The sequence below is a fragment of the Photinus pyralis genome, unplaced genomic scaffold, assembly GCF_008802855.1.
Source record: "Photinus pyralis isolate 1611_PpyrPB1 unplaced genomic scaffold, Ppyr1.3 Ppyr1.4_LG1, whole genome shotgun sequence".
Taxonomy (NCBI): Eukaryota; Metazoa; Arthropoda; class Insecta; order Coleoptera; family Lampyridae; genus Photinus; species Photinus pyralis.
In genome coordinates, this window is record NW_022170249.1 from 4,152,435 (window position 1) to 4,177,333 (window position 24,899).

The 24,899-nt window shown below is 35.1% G+C and overlaps 2 protein-coding genes across 2 annotated transcripts; one reads left to right on the forward strand and one right to left on the reverse strand.

Annotated features, from left to right (window-relative positions):
- Positions 1 to 1,445: 1,445 nt before the first annotated feature.
- Positions 1,446 to 9,084, reverse strand: LOC116178596 (putative glycerol kinase 5). Its single transcript, XM_031498148.1, has 10 exons — positions 8,927 to 9,084; positions 6,837 to 6,980; positions 6,524 to 6,784; positions 6,381 to 6,470; positions 5,990 to 6,304; positions 4,209 to 4,440; positions 3,747 to 3,841; positions 2,020 to 2,183; positions 1,840 to 1,973; positions 1,446 to 1,786 (listed from the first exon to the last, which is right to left on the reverse strand). Exons 2-10 carry the CDS (start codon positions 6,936 to 6,938, stop codon positions 1,635 to 1,637), a joined length of 1,545 nt encoding a protein of 514 aa, XP_031354008.1. The 5' UTR covers positions 6,939 to 6,980; positions 8,927 to 9,084; the 3' UTR covers positions 1,446 to 1,634.
- A 2,280-nt stretch (positions 9,085 to 11,364) lies between these two features.
- LOC116173488 (transitional endoplasmic reticulum ATPase TER94) lies at positions 11,365 to 22,552 on the forward strand. Its single transcript, XM_031490988.1, has 6 exons — positions 11,365 to 11,593; positions 11,649 to 12,008; positions 18,974 to 19,166; positions 20,524 to 21,826; positions 21,877 to 22,166; positions 22,292 to 22,552. Exons 1-6 carry the CDS (start codon positions 11,577 to 11,579, stop codon positions 22,538 to 22,540), a joined length of 2,412 nt encoding a protein of 803 aa, XP_031346848.1. The 5' UTR covers positions 11,365 to 11,576; the 3' UTR covers positions 22,541 to 22,552.
- The last annotated feature ends 2,347 nt before the right edge of the window (positions 22,553 to 24,899 follow it).

Genomic DNA, 24,899 nt, shown 5'->3' on the forward strand with positions numbered 1-24,899 from the left:
GTTCCTTAAAGATATGCTAATCTTTAAGGGAGCGATTCTTGACCCAAACTTTCTATGAACGTATGTCCTAAACGTTTTAATTTTTGAGATACAGGATGGTCAAGTTTTTTTTAATAATAACAGAGATAATATTGTAGACATCTTTATGAAATTTGGTACATGTCTTCTATGCATCAAGATGCATTTTCTGATGTGCAAAAGTTTTTATTTTCTCTACCAGTGACGTCCGTACGGCTTTTCCATTGAATATTTTTGGAGAAAAAAAACTACGCTACTGCTTTCATTTAAAATAAAAATTAATTTTTAAATCGTCATTCATTTTTGAGAAAATTTGATTCTGTTTAAATGAACAATGTACCTAGATATACAGTGTGTCGGGTGGGATTGCATGGGTAACTTTCTTATTATTAAAGATAGAGAATTGGTTAAATGGACAATGTTTTGCAGTTTTAGATGCTTATTTAAAATTTCCTTGTGGAAATTCAAAATGTCGAATAGGTTCGACGTAAATTCAAAAAAACTAAAATTAGTCATTTCCTTTAATGTCCTCTATCGTCGAAAGTATAAGAGATATAAAAAAAAGTTAAAGTTACTGTCTTTGATACGCCTAATTTAGAATTGATGCCAAAAAAAGTCAAGATGCCTACCTTTGAGGAACATGAACCAACTTTAGCTATTATAGCATAAGATTGAAAATAAGATACCAGTTATATCAACGGTTTTTATATGTTAATCAAGTAGGCTATGGTGAATTTAAGAAAAAACAAAAAATCTACTCGAGGCAACCAAACAATGAAAATAATTACATAACATGTTTAAAATACTGGCCATTATTAGCGAAACATACTGTCCGTCTGTGTACAGGGTGGCCAAATAAGAATGCGAGGTACTGTATCTGGAAACCTGTCCATCGTAGAGGCTTGCAGTAAAAAAATTTATTACTAAAACGGCCACGAGAAAAACCTGGAAAATATTTTTAGGTTTCTGCAATGGCCGCTAGGGGGCGTAACTGCAATCTGGAATCTAAAAAAGTGATGTTTCTATGAATTCCGCTATATTAACCTAACAAAAAAATGTCCGGTCTTTGAAGTTGATAATAATCTGAACCTTTTTTGTTTGAAAATTTTTCTTGTATCTCTAAAAATGAAGTGGTGGGGGGTATTCAAAGGTTTCCGTAAAGAACACCCTGTATCTTCGAAACGGCTGAGCCGATTTAAACAAACTCAGGTTAGTTCAAAAGATCTATTCTTCAGCTACAAATATTATACTATTTGAAGTTTTGTTAGTTTCACATATCACCGCTTGAGGGCTTTTTTCGACATTCTGACAGAAATGGTTATTTTTTCAAAAAAATTAAATGCATTGGTTCGATTTTTTTCATGAAAAGGTAGCTAAATGATGCCTAAACAAACTCGCGAAAACAGCATGGAGACACAGACAATACATTATATGGATAAAAAATATAAAATTTATTATTTGATTGAGTTAGCAATCACCATACATCCAACAAAGAAGGCAGCAGATGCTTCCTCTTAATATCACAATATCAAGTTTTATAATTTAACATTTTAATATAATTATAAAAAATATTTAACGAATAATATTAACATAGTAATAAAACATCAAGTATTACTTTATGTATACCATAATTTGAAGCGGTCGACAGCTTTTAGCCACACATTAAATTCTTTAACACATTCTTCATAAACTGTGATGTCCCTTGACGGTTTAAAGGTACAATTGAGGGTTCTCAACTTTTTTAGTTTGCTCTCATTTTTCCACATTCCTATGTGCAGAAATTAATGTAAGACACATCAAATAAAAACAATAGGTACCAACCAATTTTTAAACCTGTGATGTACGAAACTCCCAATACAGTCATTTCTGTGCTGGAAGGTCTGTGTACCTCGATTCCTAATATATTGGCAAGTAGTTGGCACACAAAGTCGTTATTTGAAACTCCTCCATCAACCCTAAAAGTGTGTGTCAGTCTAATCAAGAAACCGGATATCGTATTACCATATGGACCGTATCTTGAAATTTGTTTCTTTTAACATCATCTTGTAGAGGAGCGTTACACGATAAACGATGCTTTCCAGTAGAGCACGTATCATATGATTTTTTGTACTCGTGACCTTTAGTCCTATGTATCCAGAGGCAGCATTATCATCCATAAAAGGAGGCTGAAATATAATTTTCTATTAAATGGCGTTCATACTTTCGCCACTGATATAATCAATGTTATTGTAATTAATTGTTGCAAAGCACACATGCATTGTTGGTAAGCAATTAAACATTATTTTAATTGATAAATGGTACGTTTGTAGGGAAAAATATACAGAGTGAGCTAAAAGATCGCTTTCTCAAGTTATAGGGCACTTGGAAATCTTCATTGCAGAGGTAGATAAAATGGTCTTTTGTCATAAATTATAAATTCATTTTCGAAATCATCACGGTGCCCGACAGAGCGGGTACTTTGTGATCATGTAAATCTTGTTTAAATGCATTCAAGCTCAAAAGTTCTATTATAAAATGAGTGGGGATAGTTATAATGTGTAATTTAGCAGAGTTTCAAGTTCAAAAAATATATTGATCAAATGTGTGCTTTATGGCCATATAATTTGTTTAGAATATAGTATAGAAAATTAGTTTTCTTTTATCAACTTCATCAGTTTAGATGCCACTATACTATTACTTTTGGATCTTCCCAACTCACCCTGTAGTTTTGAATGTAACACCTTTCTGGTTTGTACATTTTTATATAACAAATTGGAAAGGCGTTATATAAAAATAAGTCATAAAAAGCACCCTACAAAACTATATACAAGCTGGGTGGCTTCGCTTAAAAAAACCCAATAGCAAAAAAAACAATTGGGAGATGTAAAATCCGTTCTCCAAAACGCTATTTGTATAAGCATGACCATACAGGGCGTTTTTCTCATTTGCAATTTTGCGATCAATATGATTGTAATATTGTGAGAAAAATTTTTACGCATGAATATTACTTGAATTTTTAACTTACGCAACAATTTACCGAGTGTCCCACTAAAAATATACACTAAATTTTAATGCGTTTTAAACAATGTAATTGACAAAATGAGTAGTACTAGCTTGCCAGTTTAACATAATCCCTCACTAAACATTGTAAGTCATACATATTTGCAGCAAAATTTTGAAAACTTTCATTCCCATTTTTGATGTACGTCTCCATTTTTTATTTTACTCTTTCATTCCCATGTTACATGTGTATGTAAGTCTTCACCAAACTTGCTTTTGTTAATATGCACAGTACTAGCAGACCTGTAACATTAACCAAAGTTATAGGAACGTTGCAAAAGTCAATTTTGCACATGTAATTTAAACGGGGCGCAGAAATAGCTAGTACCACAAACTTACACCAATTTTGCTGTTATTAAACTCATAACCATTTAAAAACATACTGTAACTTTGCAATAACCTTTTTGTGTTTAGTGGGCCCTAACTAAATACTGAAGTAAGCATCTTAGTAAGAACACCCTGTAAATTATAATATTAACAGATTTTTAACAGAATTTTATCATTTGAAGTGGAATCTTTTTCATACCAAAAAATCAAATGTTGCAAGTTTGAAAAATAACTAAAAGCGATAATACATTAGTATACATCTGAAATTGTTAATTAAGTAGAACAATTGAGCATGCAAATTTGTACCACATGTATTTACTGAAGCCTCTCCCCATATAGATATATAATTATTTTGTTCTAACCCCTAAACCACTAAACGCCGGTATGAAATAAACCCCATCGGTGCTTTCCACAGAACTTGCAAGTGTACCACTGTCATGTGGATTTTCTATAATACCTAAAACGAGAATAAAAAAATTATTAATATTAATTACACCAGTCGATAAGGTATACGATGATAATAGTAATTAAATAACGCTATTTTGCCGAATTGAAAATGTCGCACCACTCAGAGCATACGTGTACTGAAATTGCCAGTATTCAATTAAGAATAATCACCCTTAAATTGAAACTTGTAAATGACTTCTCCAGTTTGCTAGAATAATTTGTCACGTTGAATTTGAAATAGATGAATTACACATTGTGTTTATTGTTTATAGTCTAGTCTAGGGGATTCTAATTGAGTGGTACGACTTATTTTAACTTGCCCTATCCCGCAATACACATCAAATTAACACCATCACATCATACAAATCTCTAGTCACCTGCGGACAATGCCCATTGAATCAGAGAGCCAGTATCATTGGAAGCACCTTCAACAAAGTAAGTGATTTTATTGTTTATACTCCATCCCACTAGGGGGTAAAGTCCATTGTTGCATCCCAATGGAGACGATCCGGTATTAACGTCCAAGAAAGTGCCAGTGCCCAATGTTATTTTGGTATCTGCCATTTGATAGCAACAAGACCCAAACATAGAAGCCGATTGATCTGATATCTAAAAAAAAACAAAACCATTTTAACAAATCAGTACAATAAATAATATGTGAGCATATATCATTAACATTTGTGATGCTCGAGTTATTGCTTAAGTGATCATAATTCATGTCTGTATGTCCATATATACAGGGTGTCCCAAATTCAAGATAATCGGTTCTCAGAAATCATAAGATATACGAAGTCGGTTGGTTCAAAAGATGCAAATTTGCCCATTTTGGGGTTGCATCTACTGCTATTTAAGTGAAGGAATTCCGAATACTTTCTGAGATATTCAAAAAACCGAAATTCGCCAACTTTTTTTGTTTATGAGAAAGGCCGATCACGCGACAGATGGTTCGTTTTGGTTTAATTATGTGGGCTTGATCCTTTTATTTAATTTGATAAGATAGGTATTCAAGTTGGTAAAATTTTCAGGTGTTTCTTTGTCTAAAATGTCTTTATCTTTAAAGATTATCATTCTTATAAAGGTGTTTGAAGAAAGACAATAGAGATTCCTGGCCCTTTTCGGCATCAGAGTTATTGAAATTATTCACTCAAAAGAAAATTAATAAGGTGAAGTTAATTAATGAATCAACGGCAAACGGCGTAAGTACTACTTTAATTACCTCCTTTGCGGTGGGAGGCAATTTTGGCGTAAAATTATACAGAGGCGTACGCAAAATTATTATTAGGTGAATTATAGATAGTTTTACGAATTTGGTTACGTAGTGATTGGTGATTAATTAAATTGGTAAAGGCGATTAATTATTGGCGATAATAAAATAAAGCGAAAATTAAAAGGTGGTTTATTGACGGTGAATTGGAATAGTCGTGTAATTAGGGAAATAGCACAATACTCATTTCCATCATTCTATAGGCGTGCGTGCGGGTTACCATGTCGGATGATGACGCTTTATCTATGGAAGCGGGCGATCATCCAAGTGCAAATTCTGGAAGAGGCGGCCGTGGAACATTGGTGAAAAAATTTTATCTGTAGTCTTAGGGAACTTGGCCCCAACTCCTACACCTCGAACGCAGGCGGTGGAGGGGGTTGCGAGTGTGGGAATGGAGGTGGAGGACAGCAACAAGGTATGTACATCCAAGAAGATGTGGAGGATTGGTGGAGTCATTTTGACCCAGATGGTGAGGAGGCTTCCATTGGCCGCTGGATTATCAGGATGGTTATATTGGCGAAAATTAATTGCTGGTCTTCCAAGGTGTTGGCGAGCCAGGCGAGGCTAGAGGGAACGGCTAAGAAGTGGTTTCACCTCTTAGACCGAATCATTGTTAGGAGTGGTGCGAAAAATTTAAAGAGGCGTTCCCAATGCGGAACAATTTTGGGATGGTGATAAAAGAGTGGTATTGCAGGAGTAAGCGTGCCAACGAAAGTCCACCGAATAATTACGATTGCAAATCGCTACTTACATGACCTAATTAGCAGCAGCTGTTATGTGGCTATAACATCGTCCAGTGCTCCATAACAGACACGTTTTTAATACCCTTACGATGAAAGTAAGGCGCCTGGCCTCAGATAAAATATATACTACTTCACATACCACTTTACTTACCACACATTTAATGGGAATTGATACTCCAAAAATTGATGGCACTGTAGAACCAAAAGAATAATCGTTGCTCACAATTTTCGGTAATATGCTGGAAGGAATACGTAAAATATGAGTTGCCATTAAAGACCAGTTTAAAATAAATGGATCAAAAAGTCCAGTCGCACTAACATTAGTAATATCCGTTACATGCTTCCTACCACCAGTTAATTTATAAACTAGCCAAGTATCAACAGTTCCAAACATTGCGTTTCCATTTTCCACCGCCTGTTTTAATTTAGGAACGTTTTTTAAAGCCCATATCAACCTCATGGTTGCCTAAAACATAGATCAAGGCAATAAATACTTGCAGTATATCGGAACAAGATTCGTTAAAAAACATTCTTTTACTTACTTGAGTATTAGCTAGTTTCATTTTACTGCCAGCTAAGTATCTTTTATTCCCTGTTAGTAAATATATACCATAACACCCCATTCGAAAACCCTGCAAGTGGATAGAAAATAAGAAAGATTAATTGAATGCAATAAAAATCGAACCTTTAATATTAATGATTTCTCCCATTGCTTAACTAAAGCATCAGATCTTAAATCTTTCCATGTAATAAAATTATGGAACGGTTGACCATTATCCTTCCTCCAAATGGTAAACGTTCCGCGTTGTGTAGATATCCCTAGTGTTATTTTATTATATCCAACATTTGCTTCTAATACTGCCGCTTTTATAAGGCAAACCACCGAGTTCCATAGATCTTCTGGATCTATTTCGACGTAACCAGGTTGCGGATAAAGAAGATTTACCTATAAATGAATATAACAAAATCACTAAGTACACTTCACAATAGTTAAGCACCTTTTGGGAAACGGCCGATATGGTTTGACCTCTGCAGTTTAAGATATGGCACCTTATTAACGATGTTCCAACATCGACACTTGCAATGTACTGGTCTTCCATCTTTCTCTCATGTTGTCTGTCAGAAGCAATTTGATGGTAACACTACAAAGAGATAGTAGCTTTAGGTAAAATTAACCAATCAACTTTACGGTAAAAATTCCTAAATAATACATTAAGTACATAATATGGATGCAAATGGACAGCAAATTCTATGTTTTTACCACCCGCACGTGAGTAAGCATTGCATTGTTGTAAATCCGACCCCCCCACTTTTTTCACGGAAATACACGTTTTGTAGCACCAGGAATCCGAATCAAACAAATCTCGATGTCGGTTCGTCAAATAATACTCGCTCAGTTCCAGCTAAGCAGCTGAACCAATTAGAACCAAATTTGGTACACATATTCTTAGACATAAAAAGAAGAGCTGAAAAGCTTCTGGGCTGAATCGCGCATGCGCAACTGTGTCAAACTCTCATTTCTGGTTAAACGGCTGAACTAATTGGAACCAAATTTGGTACACATATTCTTGGACATGCGCGGGTGGTATCTGTGCTAGCCACAGAAAATTTTTAACATCCAATAAATTAACATGAGATTAAATAAGCTGATTGATCATTTGATTGTCATGGTCAATGAAACTGTCGAAAAAGAACCTTTAACGTAATTTAATTACACATGATTATTTACGAATAACTTAACTAGCGTGATAGGAAAAAGCTGTAAATGTAGTATTTATTATTTATTCAAGGAGGTGGTCTCAGTTCCTCCACTGAGACCTTTGGTCTATAGCCCGCATAGATCTGAATATGATTATTCTGTCCTTTGGTTATCCAAGACAGATCAAAAAAATTTAAGTATTTACACGATCTTTTCATGATATAATGTATTTATTGTATCATGCGATCTTTTCTAGTAGCACAGTAACCACTGACAAGCTGTGTTTGCCGTTAAAGTGGAAAAAATGAAGAACTTTGTCCAAGAAAAGGAGGACCAGGACATACGCGGTTGTCCTGGTATAATATTTTCACTGCGGATCAGCTAAGCGAGTGGATACGGTCACCCAAGATGAGTTGCAAAAATGATTGGAGCTGATAAACCACACCAGGAGTTGTTTTGCTGTTCAGGAAATTGGAAGAACTTTGCTTGCAGAAACGGACTTGGTGGACGATGAGCCAGTTCATAGTTTTTTTTATAGGTGCAGAGCCAAAGAGAGAACTTCATGGCACGAGTGATGCCGCGAAATTATTGAAACAAAAATTAGATTTATAATTTCCTTACTTTCTCTGATTTCCCACAACAAAAAATTACAAATGGGCACATTAAAAATCGCAGAATTTTGCAATCTACAAAAAATGTATTTACAACTTTGCTGTAAAATAATAACGCCTGTATATTTCAGAGACATAAAACTGAACAAAGTACAACCATTCATTTTATGTTAGTTGTTGCATTTTCTATCTCACAATCTACATATTTAGAATTTGTTCCCATTATTGTTCTTGGTCCAATCCAAATGTCAAAACAAACAGTACTATATATTGCCATCTTGCTTCCTTATTCTGAATCAAAGCCAAGAATGTTAAATAAGTAGGTAAAATTATTCATATCATGGTGATAATTCACAACAGTTATAATATAACACATGACTAGATTAGTTTTAAATAAGTTTTTTCAGATTTCAATAAACCTAAAAATATAAATTCATTCTTTCTTTAATCAAGATAGTTTACCTATAATTATAGAGTAGGTAAATATTTCTGATTGTGACATTCAAGAATAGAACCTGTTGTCCTGTTCTCAAGTGTTATTTACCTCGTAGTATTACTGAAAGCTACAGAATTTATATGAAGTAGGTGTTACATGTTAGATAAAATTTTAATGTTGAGTCAGCAGCAATCCAATTAGAAAATTTAATGGACCGACTTCAAACTAAACTACCTACATTTAAAATTAATTTTAAAATAATAAAATTTTACATTACTGTTTATAGGCATTTGGAAACTTTGAATTAGGTACAGAAGGCCGTTTGAAACTAGAGATACTTACTATGGTTGTTGCGTAGATGAAAACATACACAATACATTAACAGAATATAACAAGCATGCCCATTATTTAACAATTAAAACAAATGACAAACACTAACACACGTCGCGATTATCCAATAAAAACATTTTTAAAGGTTATCAATTTTCTCTCTCCTTCCTGCATTCGAACATTTCATTGACATACAATTCTCTAGAGCGCTCCAGACACAAGGTCAAGCCCATATAACAGAATAAAATAATAATTGGACAATCTAGTCTAGAAACAGGGTGTTTAAAACTAATGGTCGGGAAATTTTAATAAACTTAAACCTTAAAAAGTAAGTTACATTTTTGCAAATGAACCCCCCTGCTTTATCTTTTTGCACATTCTACATCAATCAATTGTGTTACATTCGTTATACTTAAATCTGTTATCATTTTCGTTGTATTTTAGTTTTTCTGAAATTGTGACCGTTGTGCATAATTTTCTTAGGCGGCCTTAATTGTTATTTGGTAGGTATCATTCGTTGTCCATTGTAATTTATATCATTAAATATGAAAAGAATCCTATTTACTTTAATGAATACAAAGTTAAATAAAGATGACATAATAAACAGAACCATATCAGCGTCATAAAAACAAACGACAAAGTAAAAGACAAACATCAATTGAGATTTTGTACCACGTGGCCACCATTTTTTAGTGCATTTTTGCAAATGTATTTGTAAAAGGTAGCTTTTAATTTCACTTTGACTGGCTGGCTGGCTGGTTGGCTGGCAGCAAATGTGGGCGCGTAGAAGAACTCTTGTAGAAACGCAACGGGTGTACGTGTATCTACAAGGCCGTGTAATTTGTCAACCTGAGGGACAGGGCTACATGATGTGGGGTTGGCGACATCTGGGCGCCATCCTCGAGCGTAGTTTACTAACTTGAAGGTTTTTCAGTTTGTTTCTATTTTCTACTACAGTTTTGGTCCGATTCTTTTCAAATTGGTGTCGTCGGAAAGATGTTGTAAACGCGCACAACTCCTGCGCGGTGGAATTTTGTTTTTTGTCCCAGTGGCGAAATTAACGACCTTTTGCGAGGCTCGCGTGTCTTCGAGAGATAGTCAACTTCAGGCGCCTTTTACCTTCTGTTGCGAATTTTGTAAATCTCGAATCGCGTCTCTTTCTCGTGTCTCTCGAACAATGAGAAGTGCCCCAAAAATTAAGTAGGTACTATCATTGTATTTTATAAATATTGGGACTAACTATCTTGTGGAATGTTTTAAGCGAAATCCACCAAAATGTGGGTGTAATATAGGTGTGCACCGAAAAAGGAAATGTGGTAGCCTCCGACAAGATTTAACTGATGGTGGAGTGAAAACTTCAAACGCGAATTTGGGGTGTAACGGGGCGTCGGAGGTGGGTACCAATAAAGCCAATAAAGGGAATGTGGTAGCCCCCGTAACGATCCCCCTGATGGTGATGTCAAATCTCCCAACGCGAATTGTGGGTGAACTGGACCCCGGAAGTGGTACCGTCAAAGGGAATGTGGTTGACGTGAAACGTGAAATTTGTCAAATTTATTTAAACTGTATTTGTCTTTTTCATAACCAGCGACGACCTAAATGTGATTGTGTGTATTTTTGTAAAATGTATTGTATGGCCTTATAAGGTGGTGTAGCTGGGGTGCGGTAAATGTTAAAACTAAGATAAATCTGTTACTTAACTTCTAGTTATCTAATAGACGTGTTCTTGCAATTTTATCAGAATTACAATTGGTCGTTCGTTTTGATGAAACCCCTGAATTAATTAACAGTTACTCCAATGCATATTACTGCATCCTCAATGCATATCCAGAATTTTAGAATTTTCTTTTTTTTCGAGTTTCAAAAATGAGTAAATATATACAGGGTATTCCATTTAAAACTGCTTAATACGGTTCAAGCGTTCGCGTTGCTAGCATTCAAAGCTCGAAGTGAGTTTTTAAATAGCTATTTTATCCCACTCAGTGGGGCATGCTTATTGCTTACAGTGGTAACATGAAATCAAGTTTGGTGCCCTCTTTCGGTCCGTCTGTTCCTTAGTCCGGCGCTGAATCTAATGCAATATAAAGGGCGATCAAAAATGAGTGGCGGTCGAGTCGCTTTTCGAAGTTCAAGTTACGTACGATTTCAAGAATTCCAAAGGTGATTCGACAGCTATTAATTTTTTAAGGCTCTTCTTCAGCTGCTTTTTGTATTCTTGTATTGGGAAATTCATTTTCAAGTCCTATCCACGCCCTCAGTACAATTTGGTCTCTCTTCTTTTTAAAACTTAATGGCCGTAATAAAGTGCGCATGCTCTGTGTAAGTTTCTGTCAAATACAAATTGTGTGTTAGTAATATTGACAGTTTAAAGAAAGAAATTATAACAAATTTGTGTAGTTAGAAAAAGATGCACGTTGAATAATCAGTTACGCATAAATTTACCTCTTTGTTAAATTTTGATTGGCTTGGGTAATAAATGGTGGTTGTCGTGGTGCATGATTTTGCTACTGTCGACTGTCAATTCGTCTGAAAGTGGCAACGTCATTGTAGCTCTGTAATATTTAACGATTATTCTGTGTGTGATACAGCATTTGTGCGAAAGTTATTACAGAAATAGTACAGCACAAGTGCTAGTTTAATTTTAGTTTAATTATCGAATAAAATGGCGGAAGGTAAAAGGTGAGGATTTCTATTTCCCATAACCGGCGCGGCGTGATGACAATTTGATTTTTAGCCCCGACGATTTAGCGACTGCGATCTTACGTCGTAAAGATCGCCCCAATCGTCTTTTAGTCGAAGAAGCAGTCAACGATGATAATTCCGTCGTGGCTCTATCGCAGGCGAAAATGGATGAGTTGCAACTTTTCCGTGGTGATACCGTCCTTTTGAAAGGAAAACGGCGAAAGGAGACCGTCTGCATCGTCCTCTCCGATGACAGTTGTCCGAACGAAAAAATTCGAATGAATAGAATCGTTCGTAACAACTTGCGAGTTCGTTTATCGGATGTTGTTTCGGTGCAGCCGTGTCCCGATGTCAAGTACGGGAAAAGGATTCACGTGCTTCCAATTGATGACACCGTGGAAGGTTTAACGGGGTAATTTCTTTTCTTTTTGTACAAGCTAAAACTGTAATATGTATGTGTAAAGGTGAACTTACGAAGTGGATTTCAATTTATCAAAAATTCATTGCTCGCAAACATCTTAATTCATAAAGTTTCTGTCTTGTACTTTGCACTATAAACAACTACAAAAATATTTGTTGAGATATAAGAATAGATTTCAACTATAACCTGAATAACGGTAGACAAAAACTTGGTACGGTCTAACTTCCGGTCTAACTATGCCTTTTGTTGTATTTTGGTTTTTTATGGCATCAGCATAAAATTCTAAAATGTTTTATTTTTTTAAATTTTCAATATGCTTGCTGTTAAGCAAAAACACAGAACAAAGAAAAATTACTCAACTAGGTACCTAGTGAAAACCTCAGTTTTGTTTTGAAGGGGAGCCAAGTTTGTTAGGTATCTTAGAACTCTTGAATTAGGTTCATTTGTTTCTAGAATTCTCGTTGGAGTTTTTGCGTATCCTTTGTATGAGTCATGTCCCATAGTTAATAGAGTTGTACATTGCAAGTGCCACTCATCAGATTGTGTGCATAGCACGACGTACACTGACCTGAAATCACTAAAGTGTCTCCACCACATTGAAATAGAGTGGACTTTATCCACTTTCTTAACCTTTCCGTAGCAGAGAAATAATTTTTTTCTTTAAACTTTTTTTGTGACTTTAATGGTATTGTCCTCCAGGTAATCCTTGTTCGGTCAATTTTACCTGAACTATGTGTCATTTTAAGAAAATTGGCACACTCACAAATTTAAATTGCAATATTCATCTAAGTTGCTTTGAAAACACACTGCCACGCATACGTTCGTCATAATTATTCTTTCATTTATATTTATATTTGTTAATGTTTGGGAAACAGATATCCAAATGCGGTTTTACTGATATTTTCACATTTTCATCTTATTTGGTAATATCATATAATTATATTGTTCCATTTGAAGTTTTCAAGAAAACCTGCAAAGGTTATGTTAATGTCAAACCGCGCCCTCTACCACTCATCGCATTTACTAAAAAGGCTTTATTGTATGTAAAATCTGATTACACGAAAAGAGCTCTTTCCAATGAAGACCATTTATGTCAAAATCTTTAATGAGATGTTCCCCTTCTCCCGCCTCTCATAATTTGTGAGCTAGCGTATAATGTGCTGGATCAAAATTATGCAACATTCACACAAGTACCTATTTCACTTTCCCAAAAACGTTTCACTAAATTTCCCAAAAAAACACCCTGTATGTACAGGTGTACCTAAATGTGCTTCAAAAAATTGGGTCGCAGAGAATTTTATGGCAATGTTTTTGTATTTTTATTATTGTTTAATAGTATGGATCACTACATAATAATGTCAAACAAATCATTGTAAGTTATTTTTTTTGTAATGTAATGTGCTAGGGTATGAAACATTTGAGAATGGTGCAACTTCACTTATTTTGAATTTGGTCAGCCATTTTGTTTCAATGAAATGAGGTTTTTATAGCTTGAATGGAAGAAGAGGTGGTTGGTAAGTGAGTCTCTGCCATTCGCCTATTGAAAATTGCATTAGTATTCTGAAAGTGGATTAACTGAATCATTGAAACTGTGACAGTATGTTTAAAATTAAATGTACAAGTTGCTACAATTGTGATATCGTGGTAAACATACTTTAATTTATCGGTTTATACAAGATATCACTTATTTTTTACAATATTGAAAAAAGAAGGATTAGCAGTAATTTTATACAGGGTGACCAATGTTGGGAGTACCTCACAAGTTGCTCCTATAACCATACACTACAAAATGGCAGCTACTTCTGGCAGAGATGTGTGATGTGGGATGGAGAATTTGTAATAGATTTGAGTTATCCACGTAAAATGACATTACCTGGACACAGTCTCATCTATTCTTAAATGGCAAGCAATCAATTCTGATATCTCAATTCAACATACATTGATTTTACAATCAACTGAGTATTATCGGTTTAAAAACTGCCCGTTTCCCTGTGTCACCTTGTAATACATCAATATCTCGATCCATATAATTGGCATATCTACTTGTCTCGAATTTCTCGATAATTTAGGCCTAAGTAAAGACTAATTTGACCAACAAAACTGAGGGGTTAATACATTAGGATTACTCGTGTGTCTGGAATTGGTATTCAATAAGTCAGTACGTACCTATTCACAGGAAATCATGTCAAAAAAAAATTCAAGATGGCTACTTTTGAGGAACATTTACCAACTTCCTAAAGTTAAATAGGCGCCATATGGGATTTTTAGATTACTTGATAGATTTTTTAATTCTCTTTTCAACGAGCCATCATAACATAAGATTGAAAATAAGATACCAGTTATATCAACGGTTTTTATATTTTAATTAAGTAGGCTGTGATGAATTAAAAAAAACAAAACAAAATCTACTCAAGGCAACAAAACCATGAAAATAATTACATCAGATGTATCAGGGACGCACTCATGAGAGGGGGGGTTTGGGCATTACAACTCCCTCCAAAATTTTATATAAGCATTAGGTCTAGAAAAATTTGATTTTTATAACATCACTTATTGATTTATTATCCATACTTACATACCTACAAATGGTGGTATAACTACAAACTATCCCCTCGAAAAAAGTCCTGCCATTATCCAGTTAAAGACATTTCAAGACACTTCGCTTTATTTTACACAATGTATTACCATTGATGCATTGTCCCAGGTCACATTTTGTAGGTGGTTTATCCGCAAGAATATCGAAACTAACAGTTTTACTGGTCCGAGTATATGGACAGATGAATCTTATTTTTCTAACTGTGAAGTGTTCAAATCGCCATTATGAACACTACCTACTCGTCACAGGAAAACCTACATGTTGTAGTTTCACGCTGAAATCAAGGAATATTTTTTTAAATTAATGTATTTTATGGCATAAAGGGAAGTCATGTAATTGCACCGGTAATCTTCGATGGATCTTTAACTGCTCACCATTATTTACAAATTCTCCAATAAACTTCCTTAAAGGATTTTCCTTGACAATGTATATTTCGAAGGAAGGGTTAGTTTATGGTACCTACCAACAAACTGGCTGCTCAGGTCACAATTCACGAATTATGTACAGTACATTAAATTATAAAAGTAAGTACTTAATTAAAAAATAAAAGTAAAGTGGAAGTAGCTACCACTACAATAATAATAATAATCATCAATGGCAGCACGTTGCCTAAACTAAACTGTCTTGTAGTGTGTTTCACTAATAATGGCCAGTATTTTAAACATCTGGTGTAATTACTTTCATTGTTTTGTTGCCTCGAATAGATTTTGTTTTGTTTTTTTTTATTCGTCACAGACTACTTGATTAAAATACAAAAACCGTTAATATAACTGGTATCTTATTTTCAATCTTATGTTATAATAGCTCGTTGAAAAGAGAATTTAAAAATCTATCAAGTAATCTAAAAATCCAATATGGCGCCCATTTAACTTTAGGAAGTTGGTAAATGTTCCTCAAAAGTAGCCATCTTGAATTTTTTTTTGACATCAATTCTAAATTAATCGTATCAAAGATGGTCACTTTTATATGAAACTTTTTTTTATACCTCTTATACTTTCGATGATATAAGACATTCAAGGAAATGACCAATTTTAGTTTTTTTTAATTTACGTCGAACCTATGCGACATTTTGAATTTCCATAAGGAAATTTTAAATAAACATCCAAAACTGCAAAACATTGCCCATTTAACGAATTCTCTATCTTTAATAATGACAAAGTTACCCATGCAATCCCACCCGATTTGGGACACACTGTATATTGTCATCAACTGCTATGGTTATTAGAACTACTCTTACTATAGGAGTTCCACCCACAGTAAGGGATTTTTAACGTACCAAACATTGTATGAAACGGGATCTACCGTTTGAAACGGGATCTACTGTTTTACTTTCTATCCAAGAAGGCATATTCAATTTTTTTTGTGCTATAGAAAACTGCAACCTTGGTTGGGTTTGTATCCGTTTGAGTCCTATTTATTTTTTAACGTGCAGTTTGTGCATACGTATTTAATTCAATAAAATGTTAATGGTTTTTAAGTCAACTATAAACAATACATACCTACCGTAGTTTTCCTAACGCCTAACCCCTACCTGAGATTTTTCTTTAAAGCTTCCATATAATACGAGATTTTCACTATCCAAGATACCTTCAGTCCCATCGAACTCGAATTACCGAGGCTCTACTGTATACATACAGGTTGTTCAATTCAAAACTTCCACCCCCAATAGCTCGATATTTGTGTATCTTCTAAAGAAATCACGAAACAGTGGACAATGTTATTGAGGGGGACAATTTTTTATTTAAAAAAAATGACTCGCCCCTCTTCACCTTTGTCCATGGGTGTTAGCTTTACTTATTTATTGAATTCATTTTTCTGGTTTGCCGTGGATTTGCTATTCAGTGACGTTAGTGTGACTACAGTGACTTTATAAAGACAGTGGCGACAACTTATCACAATCCGCCATATTGGAGCTAAAAAATTGATTGTAGGATCAATATACCTTTTCATGTCAAATTGTGACCGTAGAATGTCAGTTTTTAAGTAAAGAATCTCGTTCACAACTAACGGCGCAGAAAGCTTTGCAGAACAACCTATGGGCAAACCACTGCCTCCCAAATTCAAAAAGATATATGGAAAACGGTATAATAAGTATAAAATATGGTGCAATATCCAAAATGTACATATAAAGGTAACCATATTAATCATTAAATTGTGTTTGCCATTTCAGTGTATTCTGTCACTTCTTGTTCCTCGTCGCGTGTTTCTCCTTTCGGGATAAAAAGTATTATTTTAGCCCCTTAAATGTAAGACAAAACACGTTGATTTAGCCCACGGAGTACAAGAGATCAATTTTCCTTGTGCTTCAGTAATCATCAATGTTAAACGTTAAATCAATTCAAGCGTATAACCATAATTGAATTTGCTGCTAAATTTCGGATAAGCTGCTTCTCTAACCAGTTTTCTATCTAAACTCATTAGGTATTTAGGGCTTCTGAAAAAAATTTTACATCAATTACCAGTCGTAAGGTTAGGCACAATTTTACATCTAAAAACAATTGAAGCGAATTACATACCTTATAATATCGTAAATCCAAGCTATATGGTCGGCTATATGCGTCTTTAAAAAACGAGTTTATATAAAACTGGACACGGAAAACGTAAAATAAAGCAAATACAAGAAGCAAAGTGTAAACTAGTAACGTGAAGCCGTGACAATTACAGGTGACACTGTCAAAACAGTATAATTAATAATTATAGCACGGAGTGAACCGCGTCGTTTTGGAGGCTTTCTATTGGTCAGTTTAGAATTTAGCTCCAATATGGGAACCAGCACCAACGACCAATCAAAAACGAGATACCCTGTTGTCGCCACTGTCTCTATAAAGTCACTGTAAGTGTGACCAGTAACTTAACAAAAAACGGTTTATGCTTTAAGGGAAAAGGTTGAAATTGTGTAAATTTATGGATTTGAAAATCATTGTGTTTGGCGAACTACTGCAAAATTTGATGAAAGGTATCTATACTCTGTTTTTAAACTAAGAGGAGTAAATTGAAAAGTCTGATTTACATCCGAAAAAGTTACTAAATTTAGTAACTTTTGGGCAATTGTTTTAAGTATGTTACATACGTACACATGTGCATTATGGGTTGCCTACTACATAAGGCATACATTATAAAAAATGCAGTGTTGATCATTTTTATGGCTTTTTAATACTTTACCCTACACAATTTGGTTGACAAGAAATTTTAATTATTATGTAGACATAAATGCAATCATTTTATAAAATCAAAAGGTGCTAGCTACAATATATTGTAAAGTTACAACATTTTCAGGAATTTTCACTAAGAAAGATGCAAACCATTCTTCAAACACTTCCACTTCAAACAGTCCAGTATGCACTGCTTTTCTGAGATCGATAAATGCCCCAAATTAAGACGCGTACGCTTTTTTACAGGTGAAATGTTCGCTTTACTTGTACTTGGCGTGGAATCCATATTTCGAAGTATTTGCACCAACAAAATCAAGTACAGGTACCCGGTTTAGTTCTAATAAGAACTGACTGTTTAATTGAAATTTGAACAAGAGTTAAAACACGCGAAAAAGGTAAAATTAAAAAAATACGAATAACACAATTGTAAATGACACAGCGAATAAAGATGTCAACTGAATTGTCAAGATCCTCAAATTGCGTCTGTGTAAAAACGGCGCCGTATAAGCCAATCACAATGCAGATTTTTCGCGGGAGCTATTTAAATCACTCCTCTTAGTTTAAAAACGGACTATAGATAAAGTGACATCTGGCAGGTACGTCATAAACCTTATTGCTGAATTTACTGACTCGATCTGTTACAAATTTGAAACATAGTCAGGCACGAGTTTTAAATGAAGTCTTTCAAATTGAAATATTGGATCATTTTGGCATGAATCATAACGTACAATTTCTCGTGCTTTCCTTGCGCTCTGTCCACAAAATTACAAAAGTAATATATTTCATCCTTATAAAGTACAGATACTTTGCGATCTGAAGACGATTTCGATTGTTTTGAAATTGAATGACTATGATGATTAATGATAATTACGCATTTTTTTAAAAATATCTTACTTATTTAAAGTGCTTCTTCAGACTTAGAATAGTGCCAAAATTTGAACAGATACATTTTGTTTAATATGTATAGTATAGTTTAATCAAAATACTCTCTCCACACAATATTGGAGGAGTGAAGCCATCTTTTGTAATTGTGGCTAAATGTGACGCACAATGGTTCTTCTATCTAATAAAGTGCAATGATGTGGTAATGTTGAACCCCTTGGGGTTTATCAGAGAATATTGGGAGAATAATGTATGATAGTTTGTTTTAACACGCCCTCACAAATACCAAAACGGATAAAGGGACCTAACATATATTTTTGCTTCAGAAATTTATTCGATGTATACTTAAGACCATACTTTTTGGAGGCTTATCGTCCCATACATAAAGAAGATATATTCATAGTCCGCGGTGGTATGCGAGCTGTAGAATTTAAAGTAGTGGAGACCGATCCAGCGCCTTACTGCATTGTTGCACCTGACACCGTTATACATTGCGATGGAGATCCAATTAAACGTGAAGTAAGTATGGCATTCTACAAATATGGCTACTTGGAGATATTTCGTTATACTTATAATCATGAATCAAAACAAATGTATTCATTTCTTATCATTCTACCTTTGAGAAAAATAAGAAACATAATTATGCCTAACTTGGGCCGTAATTTCATTTTGTAGTTGTCATGTGACTGTAACCTTTTGTTAGTGTAAGTGTGACATGATGAAATTGGTTGCTATAGCTCACAATGGGGTAGCTTGGTCAGGAATGGTAAAATGTGTGGGGAGATTTCGTGTTTTACCATTCCTAGTGCAAGTGTATTGTGTAGGGTGGTTTACTATTGTGGTCTCCGTAATGGTGAGAGATACAGTGTGGGTTAAATGGGGACAGAGTTGTTGCCCCTTTTAAGATTAAAAGGCAATTGACATTTTGCAAAACTGAAATATCAAATTTTGATTTCATTCTATCTTAATCGGTGGGAAATGGGCGGTTCCCGTTAACACTTTCTATGGGCCCTTTTTTTGGAGGATCTGAAAGTGTTATCAGAGTTTCCATAACATGCTAGATGTATAGAAGCTACAGGTTCGAACTTTCTTATGGACGCCATATTGGATTTTTACGGAACAAAGTAAAAGGAAATTAATTTTGTTGAGAAATGGATGTAAAACATCTGACTTTGAAAATTTTATTGTAAATTATGTAAAAGTAGAGAGTGTGACACGTCATTACATTTTTTTTTGTTCTCTATCTCATTCCATAAAAATCCAATATGGCGCTCATAAAAAAGTATACTGCATTCATTATAAGAAGGTAGTAGATGGCGCTGTGCTTGAAGACAAGCACACACAGGAAAAATTTAAAACGGCACCAAATTATTGTAAAGTAGAAATATCCAATACTGCAAACAGAAATAAATCTTTGACATTAACAGCTAATGACACTTCAAGAGTTTAGTTGACAATAAAAACTAACAGCTTGCAAATGTCGCGACTCGTTTTATGTTTCAGCGTAATACTGACTCGTGTTTTAACCAATCACAATGCTTATTACCGCTACGTTCTTAAAATGAATACAGTATAGTAGCTTGTACAGCTTCAACATCTAGCGCCCTATGGAAATTCTGATTCAGGTTCTTCGAAAAAAAAAGTGTCCATGGAAGGTGCTAACGGGAACCGCCCATTTCTGATCGTTTATGTTATGGAATACAAAATTTGACATTTCAGTATTGAGGTGATATTTTTGAAAAATTTCAAATGCGTTTTAATTTTAAAAGGAGACAAATTTAACCTACACTATGTCTCTCACCGTTATGGAATCTCCCTGTACACTTGCATTCTGCAAATATGATGTGATAATGATATGATTGGATTTGTACATTAGGAGGAAGAAGACGCCTTAAACGCAGTGGGTTATGACGACATTGGTGGTTGTAGAAAACAATTAGCACAAATTAAAGAAATGGTGGAATTACCTTTACGTCATCCTTCACTGTTCAAAGCAATTGGTGTGAAACCACCTCGCGGTATCTTACTGTACGGTCCACCCGGCACAGGAAAAACTTTAATCGCTAGAGCGGTTGCGAACGAAACAGGGGCATTTTTCTTTTTAATTAACGGTCCCGAAATTATGAGCAAGTTGGCGGGCGAATCCGAAAGCAATTTGCGCAAAGCTTTCGAAGAAGCTGATAAAAATTCGCCCGCTATCATATTCATCGACGAATTGGATGCGATAGCGCCCAAGCGTGAGAAAACTCACGGCGAAGTGGAGCGTCGTATCGTGTCTCAACTTTTAACTCTGATGGATGGCATGAAAAAGAGTTCGCATGTGATTGTAATGGCAGCCACGAATCGTCCCAATTCGATCGATCCAGCTTTACGTCGATTTGGACGGTTTGATAGAGAAATTGATATCGGCATCCCAGATGCGACGGGCCGCTTAGAAGTGCTACGTATTCATACCAAAAATATGAAGCTGGCCGACGATGTGGATCTTGAGCAGATCGCCGCGGAAACTCACGGTCATGTCGGTGCAGATCTTGCTTCTTTGTGTTCGGAATCTGCGCTTCAACAGATCCGAGAGAAGATGGATTTAATCGATTTGGAGGACGATCAAATTGACGCTGCAGTATTGAACTCGTTAGCCGTCACAATGGAGAACTTCCGTTATGCGATGACAAAGAGCAGTCCTAGCGCATTGAGAGAAACCGTGGTAGAAGTTCCTAACGTTACATGGGATGACATTGGTGGATTGGAAAATGTAAAGAAAGAGTTACAAGAGCTTGTTCAATATCCCGTTGAACATCCAGACAAATTTCTTAAATTTGGTATGCAACCATCGCGTGGTGTGTTGTTTTATGGGCCACCAGGTTGCGGTAAAACTTTGTTAGCTAAAGCTATAGCAAATGAATGCCAGGCAAATTTCATATCAGTAAAAGGTCCAGAATTGCTGACAATGTGGTTTGGTGAATCTGAAGCTAACGTTCGTGACATATTCGATAAGGCAAGATCTGCTTCTCCTTGTGTGCTTTTCTTTGACGAGTTAGATTCTATTGCCAAATCAAGAGGGGGTAACGTAGGAGATGCAGGTGGTGCAGCGGATCGCGTGATCAATCAAATCTTAACGGAGATGGATGGTATGGGTGCAAAGAAAAACGTTTTCATCATTGGAGCGACAAATAGACCTGGTAACTATCCAGTCTCGTGCTTTCTGCATTATGAATAACGTTTTTTCCAGATATTATTGATCCAGCTATTCTGCGACCAGGACGTTTAGATCAGCTGATTTATATTCCACTGCCAGATGAGAAATCACGCGAAGCTATCTTTAAGTCAAATTTGCGGAAATCTCCAGTCGCTCGTGATGTCGACCTTGGTTATATAGCTAGAGTTACCCATGGCTTTTCTGGTGCTGATTTAACAGAAATTTGTCAGCGCGCTTGTAAGCTTGCTATCCGCCAAAGTATTGAATCCGAAATTCGCAGGGAAAGAGAAAGGGCTACTAACCCCAACAGTGCTGCAATGGATGTGAGTACATTGGGCATTAAAATAAAATAAAACAAGTGAACAATGTTGTCGATTGAAAAGCAGATGGCTTTACAACTTTGTTCAATCTTTTAGTGTCAATATTACATGTATGATTTCTATTGTAGCTCGATGAAGAAGATCCAGTACCGGAAATCACAAGAGCACATTTCGAGGAGGCGATGCGGTTCGCTAGACGTTCTGTTTCAGACAACGACATACGTAAATATGAAATGTTCGCACAAACTCTACAGCAGTCACGAGGTTTTGGAACTAACTTCCGTTTTCCTACCGGCAGCGGTGGTCAGCCAACGCCTTCCATCACTGCTGGCGATCAGGGTAATTTCCAAGATGATCCAGATGATCTATATAGTTAAGCGCAGGTTGAGCTCAACATCAAATAATATATATACCCCTTTGTAACTTTATATTTATTTTCTCAATTTGCGTTCTCTACTTATTTAATTTTACATGTTTTCAGATTAAGTATTACTGATTACTGATATTTGAAAATAAATAAAATTTGTCTATATCTTATTACATTTACTGTCAAAAAAAAAATTGTCCAATCAGATAGTGGGGCAGTTTCTAAAAAAAAAAAAGAAATTATTTGCTTTGCATTTTGTATGATTGCCTTAACGTGTCTATGGTGTTGCTTGTACTTTTGGTAATTGTTAATCGTCTTGTTTACGTATGTCTACCATGCCTATTCCTTCCTTTTAATTAGTTCTTTTACACTTTTGGGTCACCATGCGGTTTGGCATTTCCTGTTTGTCACTATTCTACATGCCTTCCTTTCTGTATTTAATAAAGTGTTACTAAAGCTCCCGCATATCACAAATACATCCAGTGTGCAAGAAATAATAATAATAATCATGTATTGTCCAACAGAATATTTTCCAATAACAGGACAATGTACTTGTGTTTACACTGTACATATATGAAAATAAAAGTGTACTGTAAATATTCAAAAAGAGAACTTAAACTCAATAGAGATTCACAAAGAATAAGTTAAATGGATATAATTACTAATTATCAAATTATACAAAAAAGAAAAAAAAATGGACATGACAAGGTATATTAATCCTACAATCAAACAATAAAAAGAAAATGGCAACCAGTGAGGTGGCTGGAACCTCGCTAACCACACCGATTGCATGGCTATTATTTTGTCCACATTGTATATAATTACACTCAGTTATAATCTATTAACGCGAACTGTTTGACTGAAATTGTGTATCAATATTTCCTCTAATAATCTTGAAAACTGAGAAGATTTTGGAAACGATTGGAAAAGTCCTTTTGGCTATAATAGTTATTTACATAAAAGCCAGGAAAATCACACATTACTGGCGAGGAAATATTGAAAAGCGAGGCCCACTTTAATTTCAGAAGTAATGCCATGTTACTGACGAGTTTTGTATTAAATTTTACCTGAAATCGTATTTTAATATAACATGTCAATTTGTATATAACACTTTTGATTAATGTCAATCTGTCAGTGCCACAGAATAAGGTCAGTGTTGACAGGAGTCATTATAGACATTTGGAAATGTCAAAAATGCGGCCGGTAAAGTGACGATGCAGCCGGTAAAGTAACAGGAAACATAGTCTGCTCTGCCTCTGTCATGGAAACTAAAATTTCCTGACAGAAAGTAGACATGACAATGAAGATTTCAAGACGATTTTGGGTAAATTAATTTACCTTCATTTTCATGCCTACTTTCTGTCAGGAAATTTTAGTTTCCATGACAGAGGCAGAGCAGACTATGTTTCATGCCGCTTGTCACTTTACCGGCCGCACCGTCACTTTACCGGCCGCATTTTTGACATTTCCAAATGTCTATAATGACTCCTGTCAGCACTGACAGATTGACATTAATTAAAAACAAAATTTTATATTAAAATACGATTTCGGGTAAAATTTAATACAAAACTCGTCAGTAAAATGACATTGCCCGACTCGGAAATTAAAGTACTCTGGGGCCTCACACTTCAATATTCCCTCGTCAGTAATTTTCCGGACTTTTATGTAAATAACTATTATTTAATGAGGTATGTGAGCAAAAAAATTTTCATTCAGAGAAGGCCGTGTAAATTTTAGGTCACGTCTAATTAGGGCTGTCAGGTTCTTAAAATCAAACAGCGGTACACATTTTAAAAAAAGAGGGGTTACTATTTTGCTTTGTAATTTCTTAAATCGTTACTGAAATAAAAAAACTTCAAACCATTTTGTTCTTTTTTTCTATCAGATCTTAGTTAAAATGGGACGCGGAGCACGATATAAAATGAAGTTCAGAACAGAATACAATCTTGTTTCCATGGTAACGACGGGAGAACATAAGCTTGCTAGTTTGGACATCTAAATGAAATAAGTACCTACAGAATTTTCATTTTATTTCTATAATGATTTCTATGGCTTCTGCTATAAAATAAAGATTTGTGTATACAGGACGATAAAGGGAAACTAACTACATCCCTTTATCGGCTTGTGTAATAAATAACTATTTATTGATACTGATATAATTTTTTTTTAAATCGTATGCGTATGCGGACAAGTCTCTGATTTTCCATAATTTACTCATAAAGTAACACACAAATAATTTCTATCCATAGCTGACAGAATGAGACTTCACATTCACATCTTTCAAAATTCATCATGCACAAACAAACTGTCCTTTCAGATACTGTATAGGCCTTTTAACGGCGCTAACGTAGTACATCCAAAGAGTACCC